The sequence below is a fragment of the Patiria miniata genome, unplaced genomic scaffold (assembly GCF_015706575.1).
Source record: "Patiria miniata isolate m_02_andy unplaced genomic scaffold, ASM1570657v1 HiC_scaffold_1, whole genome shotgun sequence".
Lineage (NCBI taxonomy): Eukaryota > Metazoa > Echinodermata > Asteroidea > Valvatida > Asterinidae > Patiria > Patiria miniata.
In genome coordinates, this window is record NW_024037047.1 from 23,721,309 (window position 1) to 23,740,421 (window position 19,113).

A 19,113-nucleotide genomic window follows, 5' to 3' on the forward strand; every position below is an offset into this window, starting at 1 on the left:
TAATAATTTGAGTCAAGACTGAAACATTACGTTTACTGTCAGATTTTGTGTTTTGAATATATATATTATGAGGATCAAGTCCACTGTTTATTTCTGAAAAGTGTATGGCGATTTTTGTCTGTTTTCCTTTGCAAGTTCATGTTCATTCATGGAGGTGGGAAAACGTTTGTGTTTCATTGCATTTGATAGGTATTCATCAGTTCGTAGAACGGTAAATGATCAGTGGTGGACAGCTGAATGTTGTGATCTTTTTATTAAAATAGTCATAACGTGGTAATAGAGTATGCAAATGAAGAGAAAATTCCACAGTTACTAGTCGATGACATGTACTTTATCGTTGTATTGTTTTTATGAAATTGATCGGGCCACATGTTCTTTTTTAATTATCTTTTTTTGCTTCTAATTGGTCACCCTGTGCATGTGTTATGTACATGCACACACGCACGTCATTTTAAGGTCCAACTTTTACTTGTATCACGGTGGAGTTAACGTGACATGCTTTGCATTGCTTGGATGGGCATTATCGAATCTGTTTTGCACTCGCTGTAACTAAATTAAAACGACAAAGGACATTCTCGGCAGTATTCCAGCAATCAACGCAAAGGGTCTATTCGCATTCATTTCTCTTACGTGACCTCTCATGAAAATAACCATTCCAAATTGAAACGAAAGAACGACCCAAAATTCGGTTATTTCGACTAGTGCTTTCTCGTACACAAGGGTCTAACAGCCAAGGTCGCATGCGTATACAAATTTGATCAAATTTTGATTCAGGGGACCCACAATTTCAATTCCAAAATTGTCCGTTTTATGGAGTCGGTTCGTTGCGTTACAATAAACCTTTTCAAGATGTCCCTTTTTATAATCTTGAATTTTTATTTCATATCTCTGAGTAATTGTCTTTGGCTTTGTGAGCTAAATTTCATTTTCGTCCCTGGCATGCTGATTATTTTCGGGCGATTATAATTTGTTCACCAGCAACTCAGAATAAAATGTTCTTTTACGGTACATGTATTAATTTGGTGTCCCAAAACTCAAATGCGGTTGATGCCACGGTTATGGACCCTTTTTAAAACAGTAGCCCACTTCGTTCCGTTTTCATGTAGGAACAAAAGTACAAGATGCATTTTTATGCATTTTAATTATCTATCAAAAAACAAACTGTTCAACTGAAAATATTGTTTATTTGCTATTTTCTAAATTGAGTATACATGTACTTCTGTGGAAATGATGAAAAGAAAGAAAGGAAGAGTGTCGAGATGAGGCAAAATAGCCGCACGCCTTTGTTGTGCTCGTAAGCCCTGAAAGAGTCGGTAGAAAAAAAACTAAATCTCCTACTAGCAGAAAATGGAAAAAAAATCGGGTTGTTCGCTGTTAGTTCTCCATGGTCAATCACAAGTCGTCTATAGCCTTAAGTTGGGTCACGAGATATCCAAATAAAATCTGTTGTCATTCCTTTATCGCAATGTGAATCGACTTGTGATGGACTCGAACGCTAAGGCAACGTTTCAATGCCCACGGGAACATCCTGTCATTCTGAATTAAATATGAACTTAGAAAATGTCAGATGACTAATTTAAAATGTCAGATGGCTAATTTAAAGAGGATGATGAAAATTGATCTCTTGTATAGCTTTTCAACTTGACATTGCAATCTCTGTGGAAAAGGAGGATTTAATTTAAATCCTTTCCCTAACCAAGATATGACGGGTTGTTTTCATGACCATCCCGCTAGCTGAATTAATTTGAATCGGATTATAGGGAGGATGAAATCGGGGGGGGGGGGGGGGGGGGGGGGTTATGCGATTAATCCTAATCCCTCGGCTTTAACCAATATGAAGCAGTAGGCCTACAACCCAGCCTCGGGATTTTAATAATTATCTTCCTCGGTCTGCAGTTTAAAATCAGCTTGAAAAGAAAATAACCAAAAAACAAGCAATTTTGCTCATTAAGTTCAGCCTGGAATAAAAAGGGGGGGGGGAATGATTCAAGTCCTTGGCAGAAGTGCTTTAAAGTCCTGACAAGTCATAACAAATCAATCATAAGTCAATCACGAGTCAACGAGAAGACAAGCACTTGTCCTCAAGTCAATCACAAGTCATTCACATGCCATTCACAAGACATTTGCAAGTCAATCACAAGTCATTCACAAGTCATTTACAAGTCATTCACAAGTCATTTACAAGTCATTCACAAGTCATTCACAGGTCATTCACAAGTCATTCACAAGTCATTCACAAGTCATTTACTAGTCATTCACAAGTCATTCACAAGTCATTTACAAGTCATCCGCAAGTCATTCACAAGTCATTCACAAGTCATTCATAAGTCATTTACAAGTCATTCACAAGTCATTTACAAGTCATTCACAAGTCATTTACAAGTCATTCACAAGTCATTTACAAGTCATTTACAAGTCATTTACAAGTCATTCACAAGTCATTCACAAGTCATTCACAAGTCATTTACAAGTCATTCACAAGTCATTTACAAGTCATTCACAAGTCATTTACAAGTCATCCGCAAGCCATTTACAAGTCATTCACAAGTCATTAATGAGTCGATCACAAGTCAAGTAAGTCAACCACAAGTCATTCATGAGTCAATCACAAGTTAACGAAAAGTCATTCACAAGTCGATCACTCAGTCACCCAGTCATAAATCATCCAGTCTCGAGTCGAGTGAGACCAACAAAGGCAATATTTTTTTTCATTGTTTCTAGCGACCTCGGTTACGCTTTGACTTACGACTGACTTGTCATTTATTCCATTACAACTCTGCGTAAAGTCAAGCGGGTGGGGGGGGGGGGGGGGGAGTCTATATATGCGCGAACAGATTTGCTGATTAATTAGGCAAGACCCCGCCTCTTGACGTCCTAGATTTTGACCAATCAGCAGGCGCTTTCTACAGGTCTATCGGGTCTTCGGTCATTCACCCGTTGCTCGTCATAGACATGGATTAAAAAAAAAAATGTCACGGCGCGCGGCGCTCAGTATCATGCAGGTATCATGTTACCATGTTACGCGAATGCGCTCCCGGCTGTTGTTGTATTACAAAACGCTGCATTCGAATTGACCAATCACAGCGCAAGTCCTGATTTTGGAATGAAATGACGTCATGCTTTAGTAAAGTTGACTCCGATTGCGCTGCTTGCATAAATCTGCATGCTTTGACATATCAGACGTTAGACAGGAGATGGCTCCGTGGATAACGACTGGGGGGGGGGGTCCAAAAACCCTGCTCTGTCCCCCCAAAAAAAAATCCATAGAAATTCATGAAAAAAATGCGCCCCCGGCCTGATCTGACACCCAAATTGTTATACAGGTTATAATGTCCGCCTTTGCACAAAATAGGACAGAGGCAGCTTGGTTGGGGGTAGGCCTATATGTACACTTTTCTGATATATAGTGTTAATAATCGACGGATTTGAACAGCGTTCCCATTGAGAGTATGGTACGAGCCCCTCCCCCGACTTTTTTTGCCGATTAAACCCCTCCCCCCCCCCGCGATCCGCCCCTGAAAGTTGTATTTTTCCTTAGAAATCAACCTGAATTAATTCATTAGTCGTATACGTTGGGTTGCGTCGGTTTCGTCCACCATGGTGTAATATCTTAGGGAAATAACTGGAACGGACTCACCGCAATCCATAGACACTGATAGAGTAAGACTCGTTCATAGCGAGCTGCCATCTTGGAACTCCTTTTATTTGATAACATGTAGTTCGTGCCATACGACATCTCCCCCTTTTCTAGAACAAAATAAACTGGTTAAGAAAACACATTTACAATGCACATGATTGAGTCTGGGTGTTCAATGTTAGAAAGTGTCTGCAAAATGTTGAGTGTTCCAAATCAGCTCCTAGAGTCCAATGTTCTTGGTTCAAGCAGATTTCTAGAGTTCTTGAATTAAATCAGAATGAATTTGTAATTCAGAGATGAGTGCGAGATAATGCAAGATTGATTGATTTTAACCGAGTAATGAGTGATTGAGTGATTGAGTGATTGAGTGATGGAGTGAGGACAGTTCAGTGTTCTAGTACATGACGTAATCCTGCTGCCATGCTGGTGGTTTCCTCATTCGCTGAGACTGTCTCACTCCCTGTTGCTGAGCATCTGGGTTTTGTTGGACTGGATCCTCCAGTTGGATCTCGAAGTCTGGCTCAGGTGGTGGTTGTGGCATCCGGACAATATGCCGCCTGTTCCGACGATATTCTGCGCCATTCACTCTCACGATGTAAGAACGGGGTGTGTCTGCTTTACAGAGGACCTCTCCGATTGGACCAAGTTTGCCCTTTGTTCTGATCTTCACCCGGGCTCCTGTTTCCAGTTGATCCAATGCCTTGGCGCCATGTTTCTGGTTGAAGTAGACTTCTCCCTTGGACTTGGATGCAGCGTCTGCTTGTTTCAACTTTGTCTGGTTGATTGGTTTCTGAAGGAGATTCTTGGGCAACATTGGTAGGGTAGTGCGTAACTCTCGGCCCATCATCAGACTTGCCGGACTGACACCAAGACTTGGAAGTGGGGTCGCGCGGTATGTCATGAGAGCTCGTATGGGATCTGGTTGACGCAGGATACTCTTGGCCACATGGACAGCTTTTTCGGCCTGCCCATTTGCTTGGGGATAGTGTGGACTGGTGGTAATGTGGTTGAAGCCAAACTCTCTAGCAAACTGTTGAAACTCTCCCAGGAATTGTGGGCCGTTATCTGATACAACAACTTCAGGGATCCCATATCGTGCAAAGGTAGTTTTCATGAAGTTGATGACTGCTAAGGCTGTTGTCTTCACAAGGTGATGAATCTCGATCCACCTCGAGTAGTAGTCAACGATCACTAAGTACACCTTCCCTTTCAGCTCTGCAAGATCACACGCGATTCGTTGCCATGCTCGTTGGGGTAAAGGTGTTGACATCAGGGGTTCCGCCTTCTGTGCTGGTTGCTTTTCTCTGCAAAACTCGCATTGTTGAATGTGCTGCGCGATGTCAGTACCGATTCCAGGCCACCATATGGCTTGATTTGCACGGAGTCGGCTCTTGGTGACCCCATGGTGACCCTCATGGAGTTTCTCCAGCATTTCCTGCTGCATCTTCTGTGGGATGATGATGCGGTCCCCATATGTCAGTATGCCGTTGATCTGGCTTATCTTATCTTGTTCCTCCCAGTATCGCTTGACATCAGGATCTACGTCCTTGATGTACTTCGGCCAGCTGTCTTTCACGTACGACGATACTAGGGACAATACGTTGTCTTGCACTGTCTCATCTGTGATTTCTGCAAGTTTGGCATCCGAGGCTGGCCACTGGCTTGTTACCATGCTCACGTGTGCTGCAATTTCTGCTGCGAGATCATCACTGTCATCAGCTGTCTGGTCTGTATGAACTGGAGCTCTAGACAGGGTATCTGCAACGACTAGGGTCTTGCCTGGTGAGTAGACAGCTGTACAGTGGAATTTCATGAGGCGCATCAGTAAGCGCTGGCATCTCAGTGGTGCGTCACAGAGGTCCTTTGAATTGATCAAAGACACCAGTGGTTTGTGGTCGGTTTGTAGGGTCACGTGAAGTCCTCTGATGTAGACATAAAATCTCTCGCATGCCCATACGCTGGCCAACAACTCTTTCTCGATTTGGGCATACTTCCTCTCGGCAGGAGTCAGGGTACGGGAACAGTAAGCGACTGGCTTCCATGTCTCATCTTCGTGCTGCTGTAGTAAGCATCCTCCCAGCCCATAGCTACTGGCATCTGCGCTGACCATGGTAGGTTTAGCGGGGTCATAGAAGGCCAATGTGGGTGATCTGGTGAGGAGTGTCTTGAGGTGTCGGAATGCAATCTTCTGTTGTGCTCCCCACATCCAGTCAACGTTGTCTTTCAGGAGATCAGTGATTGGGGCTGCAACTGATGCTGCGTTCGGGATGAAGCGGGACAACCAATTGACCATGCCCATGAGCCTCTTGACTTCATCCTTTGATGTTGGTGGGGGCATCTGAACGATTGCTGTGATCTTCGAAGGATCAGCATGTATACCATCCTTGTCTAGCTGTAGACCCAGAAAGGTAACCGTCTCTTGGGAAAACTTTGATTTCTCTTTGTTTAGCCTCAAGCCAGCTTTCTGTAGGATTTGGACTACACGATGCACACGTTGATCGTGCTCTGCCTGTGTTCGGCGGTGATGAGAATATCATCCATGTAGACAACTACCCCATCCAGATTGACGAGTAGGTCACACATAATACGCTGATACAACTCAGGCGCTGATGTGATGCCGAAAGGGAGTCGCGTAAAACAGAAACGCCCAAATGGAGTTATGAAGGTTGTCAATTTCTGACTGTCACTAGCAAGGGGTATCTGCCAAAACCCGTGCTTTGCATCGAGTAAGGAGAACACTTGTGCACCAACAATCTTTCCCAAAACCTCTTCCAGGCTGGGGATAGTGAAACGCTCCCTCTGCACAGCTTTATTCAGTTGTCGCAGATCAACACAGAGTCGAATCTGGTTGTTCTTCTTGGGTACAATCACGATTGGAGCACACCACTCTGTCGGCTCAGTGATGCGCTTCACGATACCTTGGGTTTCCATCTTTTCCAGTTCTTGCTTCAACTGGGGAAGTAGGGGCAAGGGGATTCTGCGAGGAGCGGTCACACAGTATGGAGTAGCGGAGTCGGTTAACTTTATGTTAACCGGTGGGCCTTCAAGACAACCTGTGCCTTCAAACACGTTGTCTCGGTTCACCATGGTGTACACCCGCTGTATCAGACCAAGTGCTTCACATGCTGTCTTGCCAATGACAGGCTGACCACTGGCAAGAATCTGGAACACCAACGAGTACTGACGATTCTTCATTTCACATGACAGTTTCTTTTGTCCAAGAGGTTTGGCCTTGCCACCAAAGTAGCCATGCAAGCGAAGTATCGTTGGCTGCAATGTCTTATCACTGAGTTTCAGTGATTTGTACACGTTAGCGGGTAGGATGTTGACTTCCGAACCTGTATCTAGCAGGAACTGCACCATCTGTCCCTGCACTTTGATAGGTTGTCTCCACACATCACCATTTAGTATGTCATGGCTGGTGTGATGCACTGTTCCAACGAAGAAATCATTAGTTTCAGTGTCCCCATCATCGCTGTCAGTTGGATCGTGCTGTACTGTATGCAACTTCTTCGGTTTAGCGCGACACACTACCGAGAAGTAACCAAGTTTCTGGCAGTAGTTACACTTTTGTCCACTTGCTGGACAGGATTGGTGGCTTGGATCTCTGCCGCATCTACTGCATCTCTTCCCGCCTTGTTGAGGTTTGGCACGTGTCTGTGGGGTGGCTGTTTGAACGATTGGCTTGTACGGTTGCTTGTACGGTTGCTTGGCGTTTCGGTGTAGTGCGTGAACTGATACTGTGTCTGCATTAGGGCTGTTCTTAAATTCACGCAAGTCCTTGACAGCTGTTTCAAGGGTTTTGGCCAAGTCCACGGCTGCTTTGAAGGTGAGACCATCTTTGGTGAGAAGATGTTTCTGGATATTGTTGCTGGTCAGACCACACACAAGCCTGTCTCGCAATGCGTCGTCGAGAAACTGGCCAAATTTACATGTACTGGCCAAGTTTTGAAGTGTCATGGCATACTGTGCAATGGTCTCTGATGGCTGTTGATCCCTTTTGTAGAAGCGAAAACGCTCTGACACAACCAGGCGTTTGGGTCCATAGTGGGCGATCAACAACTCAACAGTTCTGTGTATGTTTTCTCAGTTACTGGGGTAGGCTCTGCAAGACTTTTAGCAGTTTTATACACGGTTGGACCGACTGCACTTAACAGAACAGCTGTCTTTTTCTCCTGAGCAATGTCATTTGCTTGAAAATACAAGTTCAGCCGCTCAACATAGTTACGGATATCTTCCACCTCATCATATGTCGAGGCGACCGATCAGCGGTGCGCGAGAGTGCGCCCCCTGTTGTGGAGTTTGTGCCATTGTTCTGAACCGTCACTCGTGCGGTGAATTTCCGACGTAAAAATGCCCTTGTTACGTGTCCAAAAAGTCAAGTGACGTTAGAATACTATGCCCTAAATGTCCGCGGGTATATTAGAAACCCAGCGCTGCCACCATGTAATATCTTAGGGAAATAACTGGAACGGACTCACCGCAATCCATAGACACTGATAGAGTAAGACTCGTTCATAGCGAGCTGCCATCTTGGAACTCCTTTTATTTGATAACATGTAGTTCGTGCCATACGACACATGGGTCCACCGTACCGAGGGTGGAGAAAGAGTTTTTTTTTATCAAATCGCCAATGGTTTTGCCGGATCGGAAACTTTCGCCTCTCTCCTCGGGAAGCTCACCGTATGTCTTCGGGGTTTTTTTTGGTTGATTAAAATGGCCACGTGTACTCACCACGGAAATAAGGAGAAACCTTCAATTCTGCGTGACCGTGACATCGGGACATCTATTTGATCATATAGCTGCTCAGTGTGCACACAAATGGTAAAAAAAAACATAATACATGACAACCTTGAAAACAAAATGAACAAAATAACGGTAAAAACAAACTTGAAATGAAGCATTGAAAATCTGGTACTTTGCATTTGGTTTCCATACCGTCCATGTTCCTGTTAGTGATTACATTTCCCCATCATTCATCGACGAAACCTCACTTGTCCACAATGCCAACAGTCAAAGATGCCTATCGAAAAACAAACTCTTCAACTGAAAATATTGTTTATTTGCTATTTTCTAAACTGAGTAAACATGTACTTCTGTGGAAATGATGAAAGGAAAGGAAGAGTGTAGACAAGAGCCAAAATAGCAGCACGCCTTTGTTGTGCTCGTAAGCACTGAAAGAGTCGGTAGAAATTAGCAGTGAGTAATTGCTTGTCAAAACGTCATCGTGTGCTGCCTGCAATTTATAACACGATTAGTCGCCAGGAGAGGACACATGAGTGGCTGGCTTAACAATACATGAGCTCAGTAAGTAATCAGGGGGTCATTTCCCCCCGGACGTTGTTTCAGAAGCAGCCCAGGGAAGTGCTTCTGTTCTGTTCGTGCGCCGGAGCCGTTCCAGGAATTACAGGGGAGCCTCGGGTGAGTTTGGGGGGGGGGGGGGGGGGGGAGGTGAGGTGGATGTTCGACGCGGGGCCTCGCGTCCGGTCGGATGGGAACTAAGAAGATGCACTTTAATACAAACGTTTGAACTCCCGGTCACTGAGAGAAAACACAGTTCTGATAAAATTTTGCTATTTCGTAGGTCTGCATCAAGAATTGGGCGTGATCCCTGGTTGTATACGGGTTTAAGGCTTCTAACTAGCGTCCCTTGAGCAAAGACAGTAACGGCAATCCGGAGGTCGTAGGTTCAAGCCCCGCCCCAGTCAATTTCTTTGCTCAACCTTTCAAACTAATTGTTTTTTTTTCACCGATAGTCAGTTCCCTCTGTGGTTCATTTGAAAAGTTGTAATAAAATGCCGTATTCTCTCTGAGTGATTCCAGTTTGCTGTTACCAAGGTCTGTATCGTGACTTTGGGTGTGATCCCTGGCTGCATGGCATGATACGGATTTATGGCTTCTGACCATAGCACCCCTTGGACAAACGCATTCACGAATTCGAGAACCGCCAACATTGGGCTGGATAGCTCAATTGGTAGAGCACCCAAACGGTAATCCGGAGGTAGCAGGTTCAAACCCTGCCCCAGTAAATTTCTTTGTTTCAAACTTTCCAAAAATCATTACATGATTCACCTATAAAGTCAGTTGCCCTTTGTGGTTCATGTGAACAATTCCCTGTTTTATGGTTCATTTGAACATTTCTGACAAATGTTTAAGCTCCCGGTCACTGAGAGAAAAGGAACTACACGATGAAATTAAAAATCAGCATGTCCTGCTTTTTCCTTTAAAAAATATCTCATCGGATTTCTTTCAAGTTTTCAAAAGTACACTATCCGGGAACACAAGTTTATCCTGTACGAGGTAAAACCAAAATCCCTCCATCATCCAAAAGCTCAGTGACTACCTCAATCGTGATTAAGACAAGGATGCATGTGTAGATGGAGTATAGTTCTCATTGGTTAAAGAGGAACAGACGGAAATCACCTGTATGCTGCACTATCGAGGAGGGAGTGCGTTGTGTCATACCAGTCATTGGGAATAAGCAGATATTGCGCGGAAAGATAATGAGCACTTTCTTGCATTGGTACACGAGGTTGCTGACCTCATGGCGAATATACCTTAATCTCGAGGAAACCATTTTTGATCGTGTTCCCCGAATCTATTTTATCAATTGTCAACTGTTGAATGGGATGGTGCCAGACTATTTTATGATTGGAGTGCGTTCCAAGCCTCGCTTTCATTTTTTTTTTCAAATGAGGCTTAAACCATTAAGGTATGTTTAATCACAAATTTTAATTTATTCATCAGTGAGAGCAGACAGACATTAACATGTAATAAACTTTCATTTCATTGCTTTCGTTTCTACTCGCAATTTCCAAAAAATGAAGAGTTTACCTCGCTTTCAATTTAATATGGCCGACTCGTGACTACAGTCAAGCCATCGTAGTCACGTGAGGATTTCGCAAAATTGGATTGGTGGTTCATGGAAAGTGTGTGGGCAGTGCTTATCTCCAAACCCAGTGTTGATTGCATGATAAAAGGAGTTATATTATCCTCGCCTCAGTACTATTTGAGGTAAATTTGAAATGCATACAACTAAAGCTTTAATCATGATTAATTATATTAAAATGCAACGTTAAGTGTAACTTAAGAATATTTAATGGAGTAGTTTATATCCAGTAACGTGACGGGCACCCGACCAATAGGAATTCCTTAACTGTCACAGTCTGTGTATTTATGCGTTTCAAGTATAACATTTATATGAAATTTGATGTTTAATTCTAAACTAGGTAAATTCGGTTTGTAAATTTAAAATAAGAAATCTAAAATATTTGACGTCTTTGTTCTAAGTTATAAAAAAATACTCATTGATTTGTTTTTCTTTTGTTTAAACTCTGTTTAAAGGGGAGTTTGCCTGTGGCCTTGAACAGGTTGTACGAGTTCCTTTACGAGCCGCCGGTCAAGGTCGCCATCTTCGGCCCAATGTTATCTTCACTGACAGAGACGGTAGCTGAAGTGATCGGAAAATGGAACATCGTAGAGGTACGCGGTTGGAACTCTAATAATGAATAAGCCTTTTCGGAGTTCCAACTGCGCGCATTCGTAGCCTGTGACAACGCACATTATTTGTCTCAAATGCCCTTTGACAGTACCCACAATGCACAAACAGCCTTTTTGTAAAGTCAGTGGCGCGATGTTGTCAAAGGCCATTTGAGACAAACAATGCGCGTTGTCACAGGTTATGAATGCGCAGTTGGAACTTCGAAAAGGCTTATTGCACTGAAAGGCACATAGGATCATCTGCTGTCCATGTATTTTGTTCGTGTCCAATAACAATTTTATCTTCAGTGTATTTTTATATCTAATAATGCATATATTATTTTAATGTAATGGCTACTGTGATTTAAACTGTGATTTTAATATTTGAAATCATTTTATTGTACATTAAGCCGCAATTCGGCCTTCTGATCGCGAGCGCTTGAAAATAAATAATAAATGATAATAATATAGATATAACACCACTCAAAATCCGAAGAAGAATGCTCAAAACCTAATTTGTTGAAGTTTCACTCTTCTCCAGAAAACGTTCCCTTGTAAACTACGCAAGTGATTTGAGTGATCCTTGTACTTAAAAAAGCTAATGAATTCGGCTTTCATATCCTAGATTTTGAAAGTGCTACATGCAAAACAAAAACAATAGCCCTGACATTTGGGTTTCGTTTTTTTTTTTACTCACCCCTGCATACATGTAACTCTTTCAATATGTTTCTTTAATCGGGAATATTCGTCATAAGCATTAAACAACTCTCAATTTTCTGTTTGTATATGATTATTGCATTTTAACTAAAAAAAATCACTCTGGTTTTTTTCTCGATCCGTTGTCACGAGAAATTGATTCTGATGTCTTATACACCTTGTTCTGTATAGACTAACAGCATCAAAAAGCTACAAAACCCATCCACACACCTTGGAGTATCCTAAGCTTAATACGCCAAATGATTTGATATCAGGCTTTAGTGGGAGGATGGTCGGGGCGTCCTGCTTGACGCAGTTCAAACGAGGTTGATCCCAGGTTGCATTGAAGGGTGCATACCTGCAAATAAACTCCCATAGACACTAGTGCTAAATGCCCGTACTTCAAAATTCTTTTAAAAATACTCAAAACTCTCACAGGTATTCAAGCTGCACAGAAAAATGATGGTCAATGTGTCATCTTTCATTTTCTTTTCAATTTATGGTGGGTTGACCATTGACTTTTCGAGATATTTTCACGCAAAGAAGACGACCCCTATTTTCCCCAAAGCGGAAAAGTAGCCATCTTGAAAAACGATCCCTCCACAACATGGCAAAATAGCGCCACTTTCGAGCCCAATAGCATCCAAAATGCTCAGAATTGGAAGCCCCAAGTCCGGGCTAGAGGTTCACTACCATATCTCTTCAATTCCCCAATTTTACGGCGCTCAGAACTCTCTGATATAGAATATTTTGAGGGTATAACTTTTATTCATGAGCTTGGCGGATCGATTTACAGGTGTGTACCCTATAATAGCAGGCAACTTTTAAATTTTAACACAAAATCACATTCAGGACAAGCAGAATATCTCCAAAGTCAATATTTTGAAAAAAAAAATGAAAGAAAAATATTATCCGAGGTAGATATTAAGCCCGAAAATAGTGATTGTTTTGCCCCTGCTAAGCTGTAGAGCGCCCCCAGCGACAATAAATTGAGTTCCAGCTACTTTTAAGCTCAAAATGCCCCCCCCCCCCCTTTTCAAGTATCAATTGTTGTAATCGGGTGATAGCCTACTGCTCCCTTATGATTTGGAAGCATCCGTTACGGCAAAAAACCCTTGTTGATACCTTTAAAACACTTTTTCCCCCTCCCCGTAGGTTCCGCCCACTGAAAAGACCACTGCCGCAGCACAGCGCATGCGCGAAACGGCCATCTTTGTGATTCTTTATAGGGTGCATACCTGCAAATAAACTCCCATAGACACTAGTGCTAAATGCCCGTACTTCAAAATTCTTTTAAAAATACTCAAAACTCTCACAGGTATTCAAGCTGCACAGAAAAATGATGGTCAATGTGTCATCTTTCATTTTCTTTTCAATTTATGGTGGGTTGACCATTGACTTTTCGAGATATTTTCACGCAAAGAAGACGACCCCTATTTTCCCCAAAGCGGAAAAGTAGCCATCTTGAAAAACGATCCCTCCACAACATGGCAAAATAGCGCCACTTTCGAGCCCAATAGCATCCAAAATGCTCAGAATTGGAAGCCCCAAGTCCGGGCTAGAGGTTCACTACCATATCTCTTCAATTCCCCAATTTTACGGCGCTCAGAACTCTCTAATATAGAATATTTTGAGGGTATAACTTTTATTCATGAGCTTGGCGGATCGATTTACAGGTGTGTACCCTATAATAGCAGGCAACTTTTAAATTTTAACACAAAATCACATTCAGGACAAGCAGAATATCTCCAAAGTCAATATTTGAAAAAAAAAATGAAAGAAAAATATTATCCGAGGTAGATATTAAGCCCGAAAATAGTGATTGTTTTGCCCCTGCTAAGCTGTAGAGCGCCCCCAGCGACAATAAATTGAGTTCCAGCTACTTTTAAGCTCAAAATGCCCCCCCCCCCCTTTTCAAGTATCAATTGTTGTAATCGGGTGATAGCCTACTGCTCCCTTATGATTTGGAAGCATCCGTTACGGCAAAAAACCCTTGTTGATACCTTTAAAACACTTTTTCCCCCTCCCCGTAGGTTCCGCCCACTGAAAAGACCACTGCCGCAGCACAGCGCATGCGCGAAACGGCCATCTTTGTGATTCTTTATAGGGTGCATACCTGCAAATAAACTCCCATAGACACTAGTGCTAAATGCCCGTACTTCAAAATTCTTTTAAAAATACTCAAAACTCTCACAGGTATTCAAGCTGCACAGAAAAATGATGGTCAATGTGTCATCTTTCATTTTCTTTTCAATTTATGGTGGGTTGACCATTGACTTTTCGAGATATTTTCACGCAAAGAAGACGACCCCTATTTTCCCCAAAGCGGAAAAGTAGCCATCTTGAAAAACGATCCCTCCACAACATGGCAAAATAGCGCCACTTTCGAGCCCAATAGCATCCAAAATGCTCAGAATTGGAAGCCCCAAGTCCGGGCTAGAGGTTCACTACCATATCTCTTCAATTCCCCAATTTTACGGCGCTCAGAACTCTCTGATATAGAATATTTTGAGGGTATAACTTTTATTCATGAGCTTGGCGGATCGATTTACAGGTGTGTACCCTATAATAGCAGGCAACTTTTAAATTTTAACACAAAATCACATTCAGGACAAGCAGAATATCTCCAAAGTCAATATTTTGAAAAAAAAAATGAAAGAAAAATATTATCCGAGGTAGATATTAAGCCCGAAAATAGTGATTGTTTTGCCCCTGCTAAGCTGTAGAGCGCCCCCAGCGACAATAAATTGAGTTCCAGCTACTTTTAAGCTCAAAATGCCCCCCCCCCCCTTTTCAAGTATCAATTGTTGTAATCGGGTGATAGCCTACTGCTCCCTTATGATTTGGAAGCATCCGTTACGGCAAAAAACCCTTGTTGATACCTTTAAAACACTTTTTCCCCCTCCCCGTAGGTTCCGCCCACTGAAAAGACCACTGCCGCAGCACAGCGCATGCGCGAAACGGCCATCTTTGTGATTCTTTATAGGGTGCATACCTGCAAATAAACTCCCATAGACACTAGTGCTAAATGCCCGTACTTCAAAATTCTTTTAAAAATACTCAAAACTCTCACAGGTATTCAAGCTGCACAGAAAAATGATGGTCAATGTGTCATCTTTCATTTTCTTTTCAATTTATGGTGGGTTGACCATTGACTTTTCGAGATATTTTCACGCAAAGAAGACGACCCCTATTTTCCCCAAAGCGGAAAAGTAGCCATCTTGAAAAACGATCCCTCCACAACATGGCAAAATAGCGCCACTTTCGAGCCCAATAGCATCCAAAATGCTCAGAATTGGAAGCCCCAAGTCCGGGCTAGAGGTTCACTACCATATCTCTTCAATTCCCCAATTTTACGGCGCTCAGAACTCTCTAATATAGAATATTTTGAGGGTATAACTTTTATTCATGAGCTTGGCGGATCGATTTACAGGTGTGTACCCTATAATAGCAGGCAACTTTTAAATTTTAACACAAAATCACATTCAGGACAAGCAGAATATCTCCAAAGTCAATATTTTGAAAAAAAAATGAAAGAAAAATATTATCCGAGGTAGATATTAAGCCCGAAAATAGTGATTGTTTTGCCCCTGCTAAGCTGTAGAGCGCCCCCAGCGACAATAAATTGAGTTCCAGCTACTTTTAAGCTCAAAATGCCCCCCCCCTTTTCAAGTATCAATTGTTGTAATCGGGTGATAGCCTACTGCTCCCTTATGATTTGGAAGCATCCGTTACGGCAAAAAACCCTTGTTGATACCTTTAAAACACTTTTTCCCCCCCCCGTAGGTTCCGCCCACTGAAAAGACCACTGCCGCAGCACAGCGCATGCGCGAAACGGCCATCTTTGTGATTCTTTATAATAGCAGGCAACTTTTAAATTTTAACACAAAATCACATTCAGGACAAGCAGAATATCTCCAAAGTCAATATTTGAAAAAAAAAATGAAAGAAAAATATTATCCGAGGTAGATATTAAGCCCGAAAATAGTGATTGTTTTGCCCCTGCTAAGCTGTAGAGCGCCCCCAGCGACAATAAATTGAGTTCCAGCTACTTTTAAGCTCAAAATGCCCCCCCCCCCCCTTTTCAAGTATCAATTGTTGTAATCGGGTGATAGCCTACTGCTCCCTTATGATTTGGAAGCATCCGTTACGGCAAAAAACCCTTGTTGATACCTTTAAAACACTTTTTCCCCCTCCCCGTAGGTTCCGCCCACTGAAAAGACCACTGCCGCAGCACAGCGCATGCGCGAAACGGCCATCTTTGTGATTCTTTATAGGGTGCATACCTGCAAATAAACTCCCATAGACACTAGTGCTAAATGCCCGTACTTCAAAATTCTTTTAAAAATACTCAAAACTCTCACAGGTATTCAAGCTGCACAGAAAAATGATGGTCAATGTGTCATCTTTCATTTTCTTTTCAATTTATGGTGGGTTGACCATTGACTTTTCGAGATATTTTCACGCAAAGAAGACGACCCCTATTTTCCCCAAAGCGGAAAAGTAGCCATCTTGAAAAACGATCCCTCCACAACATGGCAAAATAGCGCCACTTTCGAGCCCAATAGCATCCAAAATGCTCAGAATTGGAAGCCCCAAGTCCGGGCTAGAGGTTCACTACCATATCTCTTCAATTCCCCAATTTTACGGCGCTCAGAACTCTCTAATATAGAATATTTTGAGGGTATAACTTTTATTCATGAGCTTGGCGGATCGATTTACAGGTGTGTACCCTATAATAGCAGGCAACTTTTAAATTTTAACACAAAATCACATTCAGGACAAGCAGAATATCTCCAAAGTCAATATTTTGAAAAAAAAAATGAAAGAAAAATATTATCCGAGGTAGATATTAAGCCCGAAAATAGTGATTGTTTTGCCCCTGCTAAGCTGTAGAGCGCCCCCAGCGACAATAAATTGAGTTCCAGCTACTTTTAAGCTCAAAATGCCCCCCCCCCCTTTTCAAGTATCAATTGTTGTAATCGGGTGATAGCCTACTGCTCCCTTATGATTTGGAAGCATCCGTTACGGCAAAAAACCCTTGTTGATACCTTTAAAACACTTTTTCCCCCTCCCCGTAGGTTCCGCCCACTGAAAAGACCACTGCCGCAGCACAGCGCATGCGCGAAACGGCCATCTTTGTGATTCTTTATAATAGCAGGCAACTTTTAAATTTTAACACAAAATCACATTCAGGACAAGCAGAATATCTCCAAAGTCAATATTTTGAAAAAAAAAATGAAAGAAAAATATTATCCGAGGTAGATATTAAGCCCGAAAATAGTGATTGTTTTGCCCCTGCTAAGCTGTAGAGCGCCCCCAGCGACAATAAATTGAGTTCCAGCTACTTTTAAGCTCAAAATGCCCCCCCCCCCCTTTTCAAGTATCAATTGTTGTAATCGGGTGATAGCCTACTGCTCCCTTATGATTTGGAAGCATCCGTTACGGCAAAAAACCCTTGTTGATACCTTTAAAACACTTTTTCCCCCTCCCCGTAGGTTCCGCCCACTGAAAAGACCACTGCCGCAGCACAGCGCATGCGCGAAACGGCCATCTTTGTGATTCTTTATAGGGTGCATACCTGCAAATAAACTCCCATAGACACTAGTGCTAAATGCCCGTACTTCAAAATTCTTTTAAAAATACTCAAAACTCTCACAGGTATTCAAGCTGCACAGAAAAATGATGGTCAATGTGTCATCTTTCATTTTCTTTTCAATTTATGGTGGGTTGACCATTGACTTTTCGAGATATTTTCACGCAAAGAAGACGACCCCTATTTTCCCCAAAGCGGAAAAGTAGCCATCTTGAAAAACGATCCCTCCACAACATGGCAAAATAGCGCCACTTTCGAGCCCAATAGCATCCAAAATGCTCAGAATTGGAAGCCCCAAGTCCGGGCTAGAGGTTCACTACCATATCTCTTCAATTCCCCAATTTTACGGCGCTCAGAACTCTCTAATATAGAATATTTTGAGGGTATAACTTTTATTCATGAGCTTGGCGGATCGATTTACAGGTGTGTACCCTATAATAGCAGGCAACTTTTAAATTTTAACACAAAATCACATTCAGGACAAGCAGAATATCTCCAAAGTCAATATTTTGAAAAAAAAAATGAAAGAAAAATATTATCCGAGGTAGATATTAAGCCCGAAAATAGTGATTGTTTTGCCCCTGCTAAGCTGTAGAGCGCCCCCAGCGACAATAAATTGAGTTCCAGCTACTTTTAAGCTCAAAATGCCCCCCCCCCCTTTTCAAGTATCAATTGTTGTAATCGGGTGATAGCCTACTGCTCCCTTATGATTTGGAAGCATCCGTTACGGCAAAAAACCCTTGTTGATACCTTTAAAACACTTTTTCCCCCTCCCCGTAGGTTCCGCCCACTGAAAAGACCACTGCCGCAGCACAGCGCATGCGCGAAACGGCCATCTTTGTGATTCTTTATAATAGCAGGCAACTTTTAAATTTTAACACAAAATCACATTCAGGACAAGCAGAATATCTCCAAAGTCAATATTTTGAAAAAAAAAATGAAAGAAAAATATTATCCGAGGTAGATATTAAGCCCGAAAATAGTGATTGTTTTGCCCTGCTAAGCTGTAGAGCGCCCCCAGCGACAATAAATTGAGTTCCAGCTACTTTTAAGCTCAAAATGCCCCCCCCCCCTTTTCAAGTATCAATTGTTGTAATCGGGTGATAGCCTACTGCTCCCTTATGATTTGGAAGCATCCGTTACGGCAAAAAACCCTTGTTGATACCTTTAAAACACTTTTTTCCCCCTCCCCGTAGGTTCCGCCCACTGAAAAGACCACTGCCGCAGCACAGCGCATGCGCGAAACGGCCATCTTTGTGATTCTTTATAATAGCAGGCAACTTTTAAATTTTAACACAAAATCACATTCAGGACAAGCAGAATATCTCCAAAGTCAATATTTTGAAAAAAAAAATGAAAGAAAAATATTATCCGAGGTAGATATTAAGCCCGAAAATAGTGATTGTTTTGCCCCTGCTAAGCTGTAGAGCGCCCCCAGCGACAATAAATTGAGTTCCAGCTACTTTTAAGCTCAAAATGCCCCCCCCCCCCTTTTCAAGTATCAATTGTTGTAATCGGGTGATAGCCTACTGCTCCCTTATGATTTGGAAGCATCCGTTACGGCAAAAAACCCTTGTTGATACCTTTAAAACACTTTTTCCCCCTCCCCGTAGGTTCCGCCCACTGAAAAGACCACTGCCGCAGCACAGCGCATGCGCGAAACGGCCATCTTTGTGATTCTTTATAGGGTGCATACCTGCAAATA

At 42.4% G+C, this 19,113-nt stretch overlaps 1 protein-coding gene across 1 annotated transcript; it reads right to left on the bottom strand.

The window, feature by feature from the left end:
• Positions 1-6,115: 6,115 nt before the first annotated feature.
• On the bottom strand, positions 6,116-7,597 carry LOC119731951 (uncharacterized protein K02A2.6-like). The gene has a single exon (XM_038205279.1). It carries the CDS (start codon positions 7,595-7,597, stop codon positions 6,116-6,118), a length of 1,482 nt encoding a protein of 493 aa, XP_038061207.1.
• Between the last annotated feature and the right edge of the window lie 11,516 nt (positions 7,598-19,113).

What these genes read in the sequence shown, in the direction of transcription:
- LOC119731951 (XM_038205279.1), bottom strand. Translation starts at nt 7,597, where the DNA reads ATGACACTTCAAAACTTGGCCAGTACATGTAAATTTGGCCAGTTTCTC.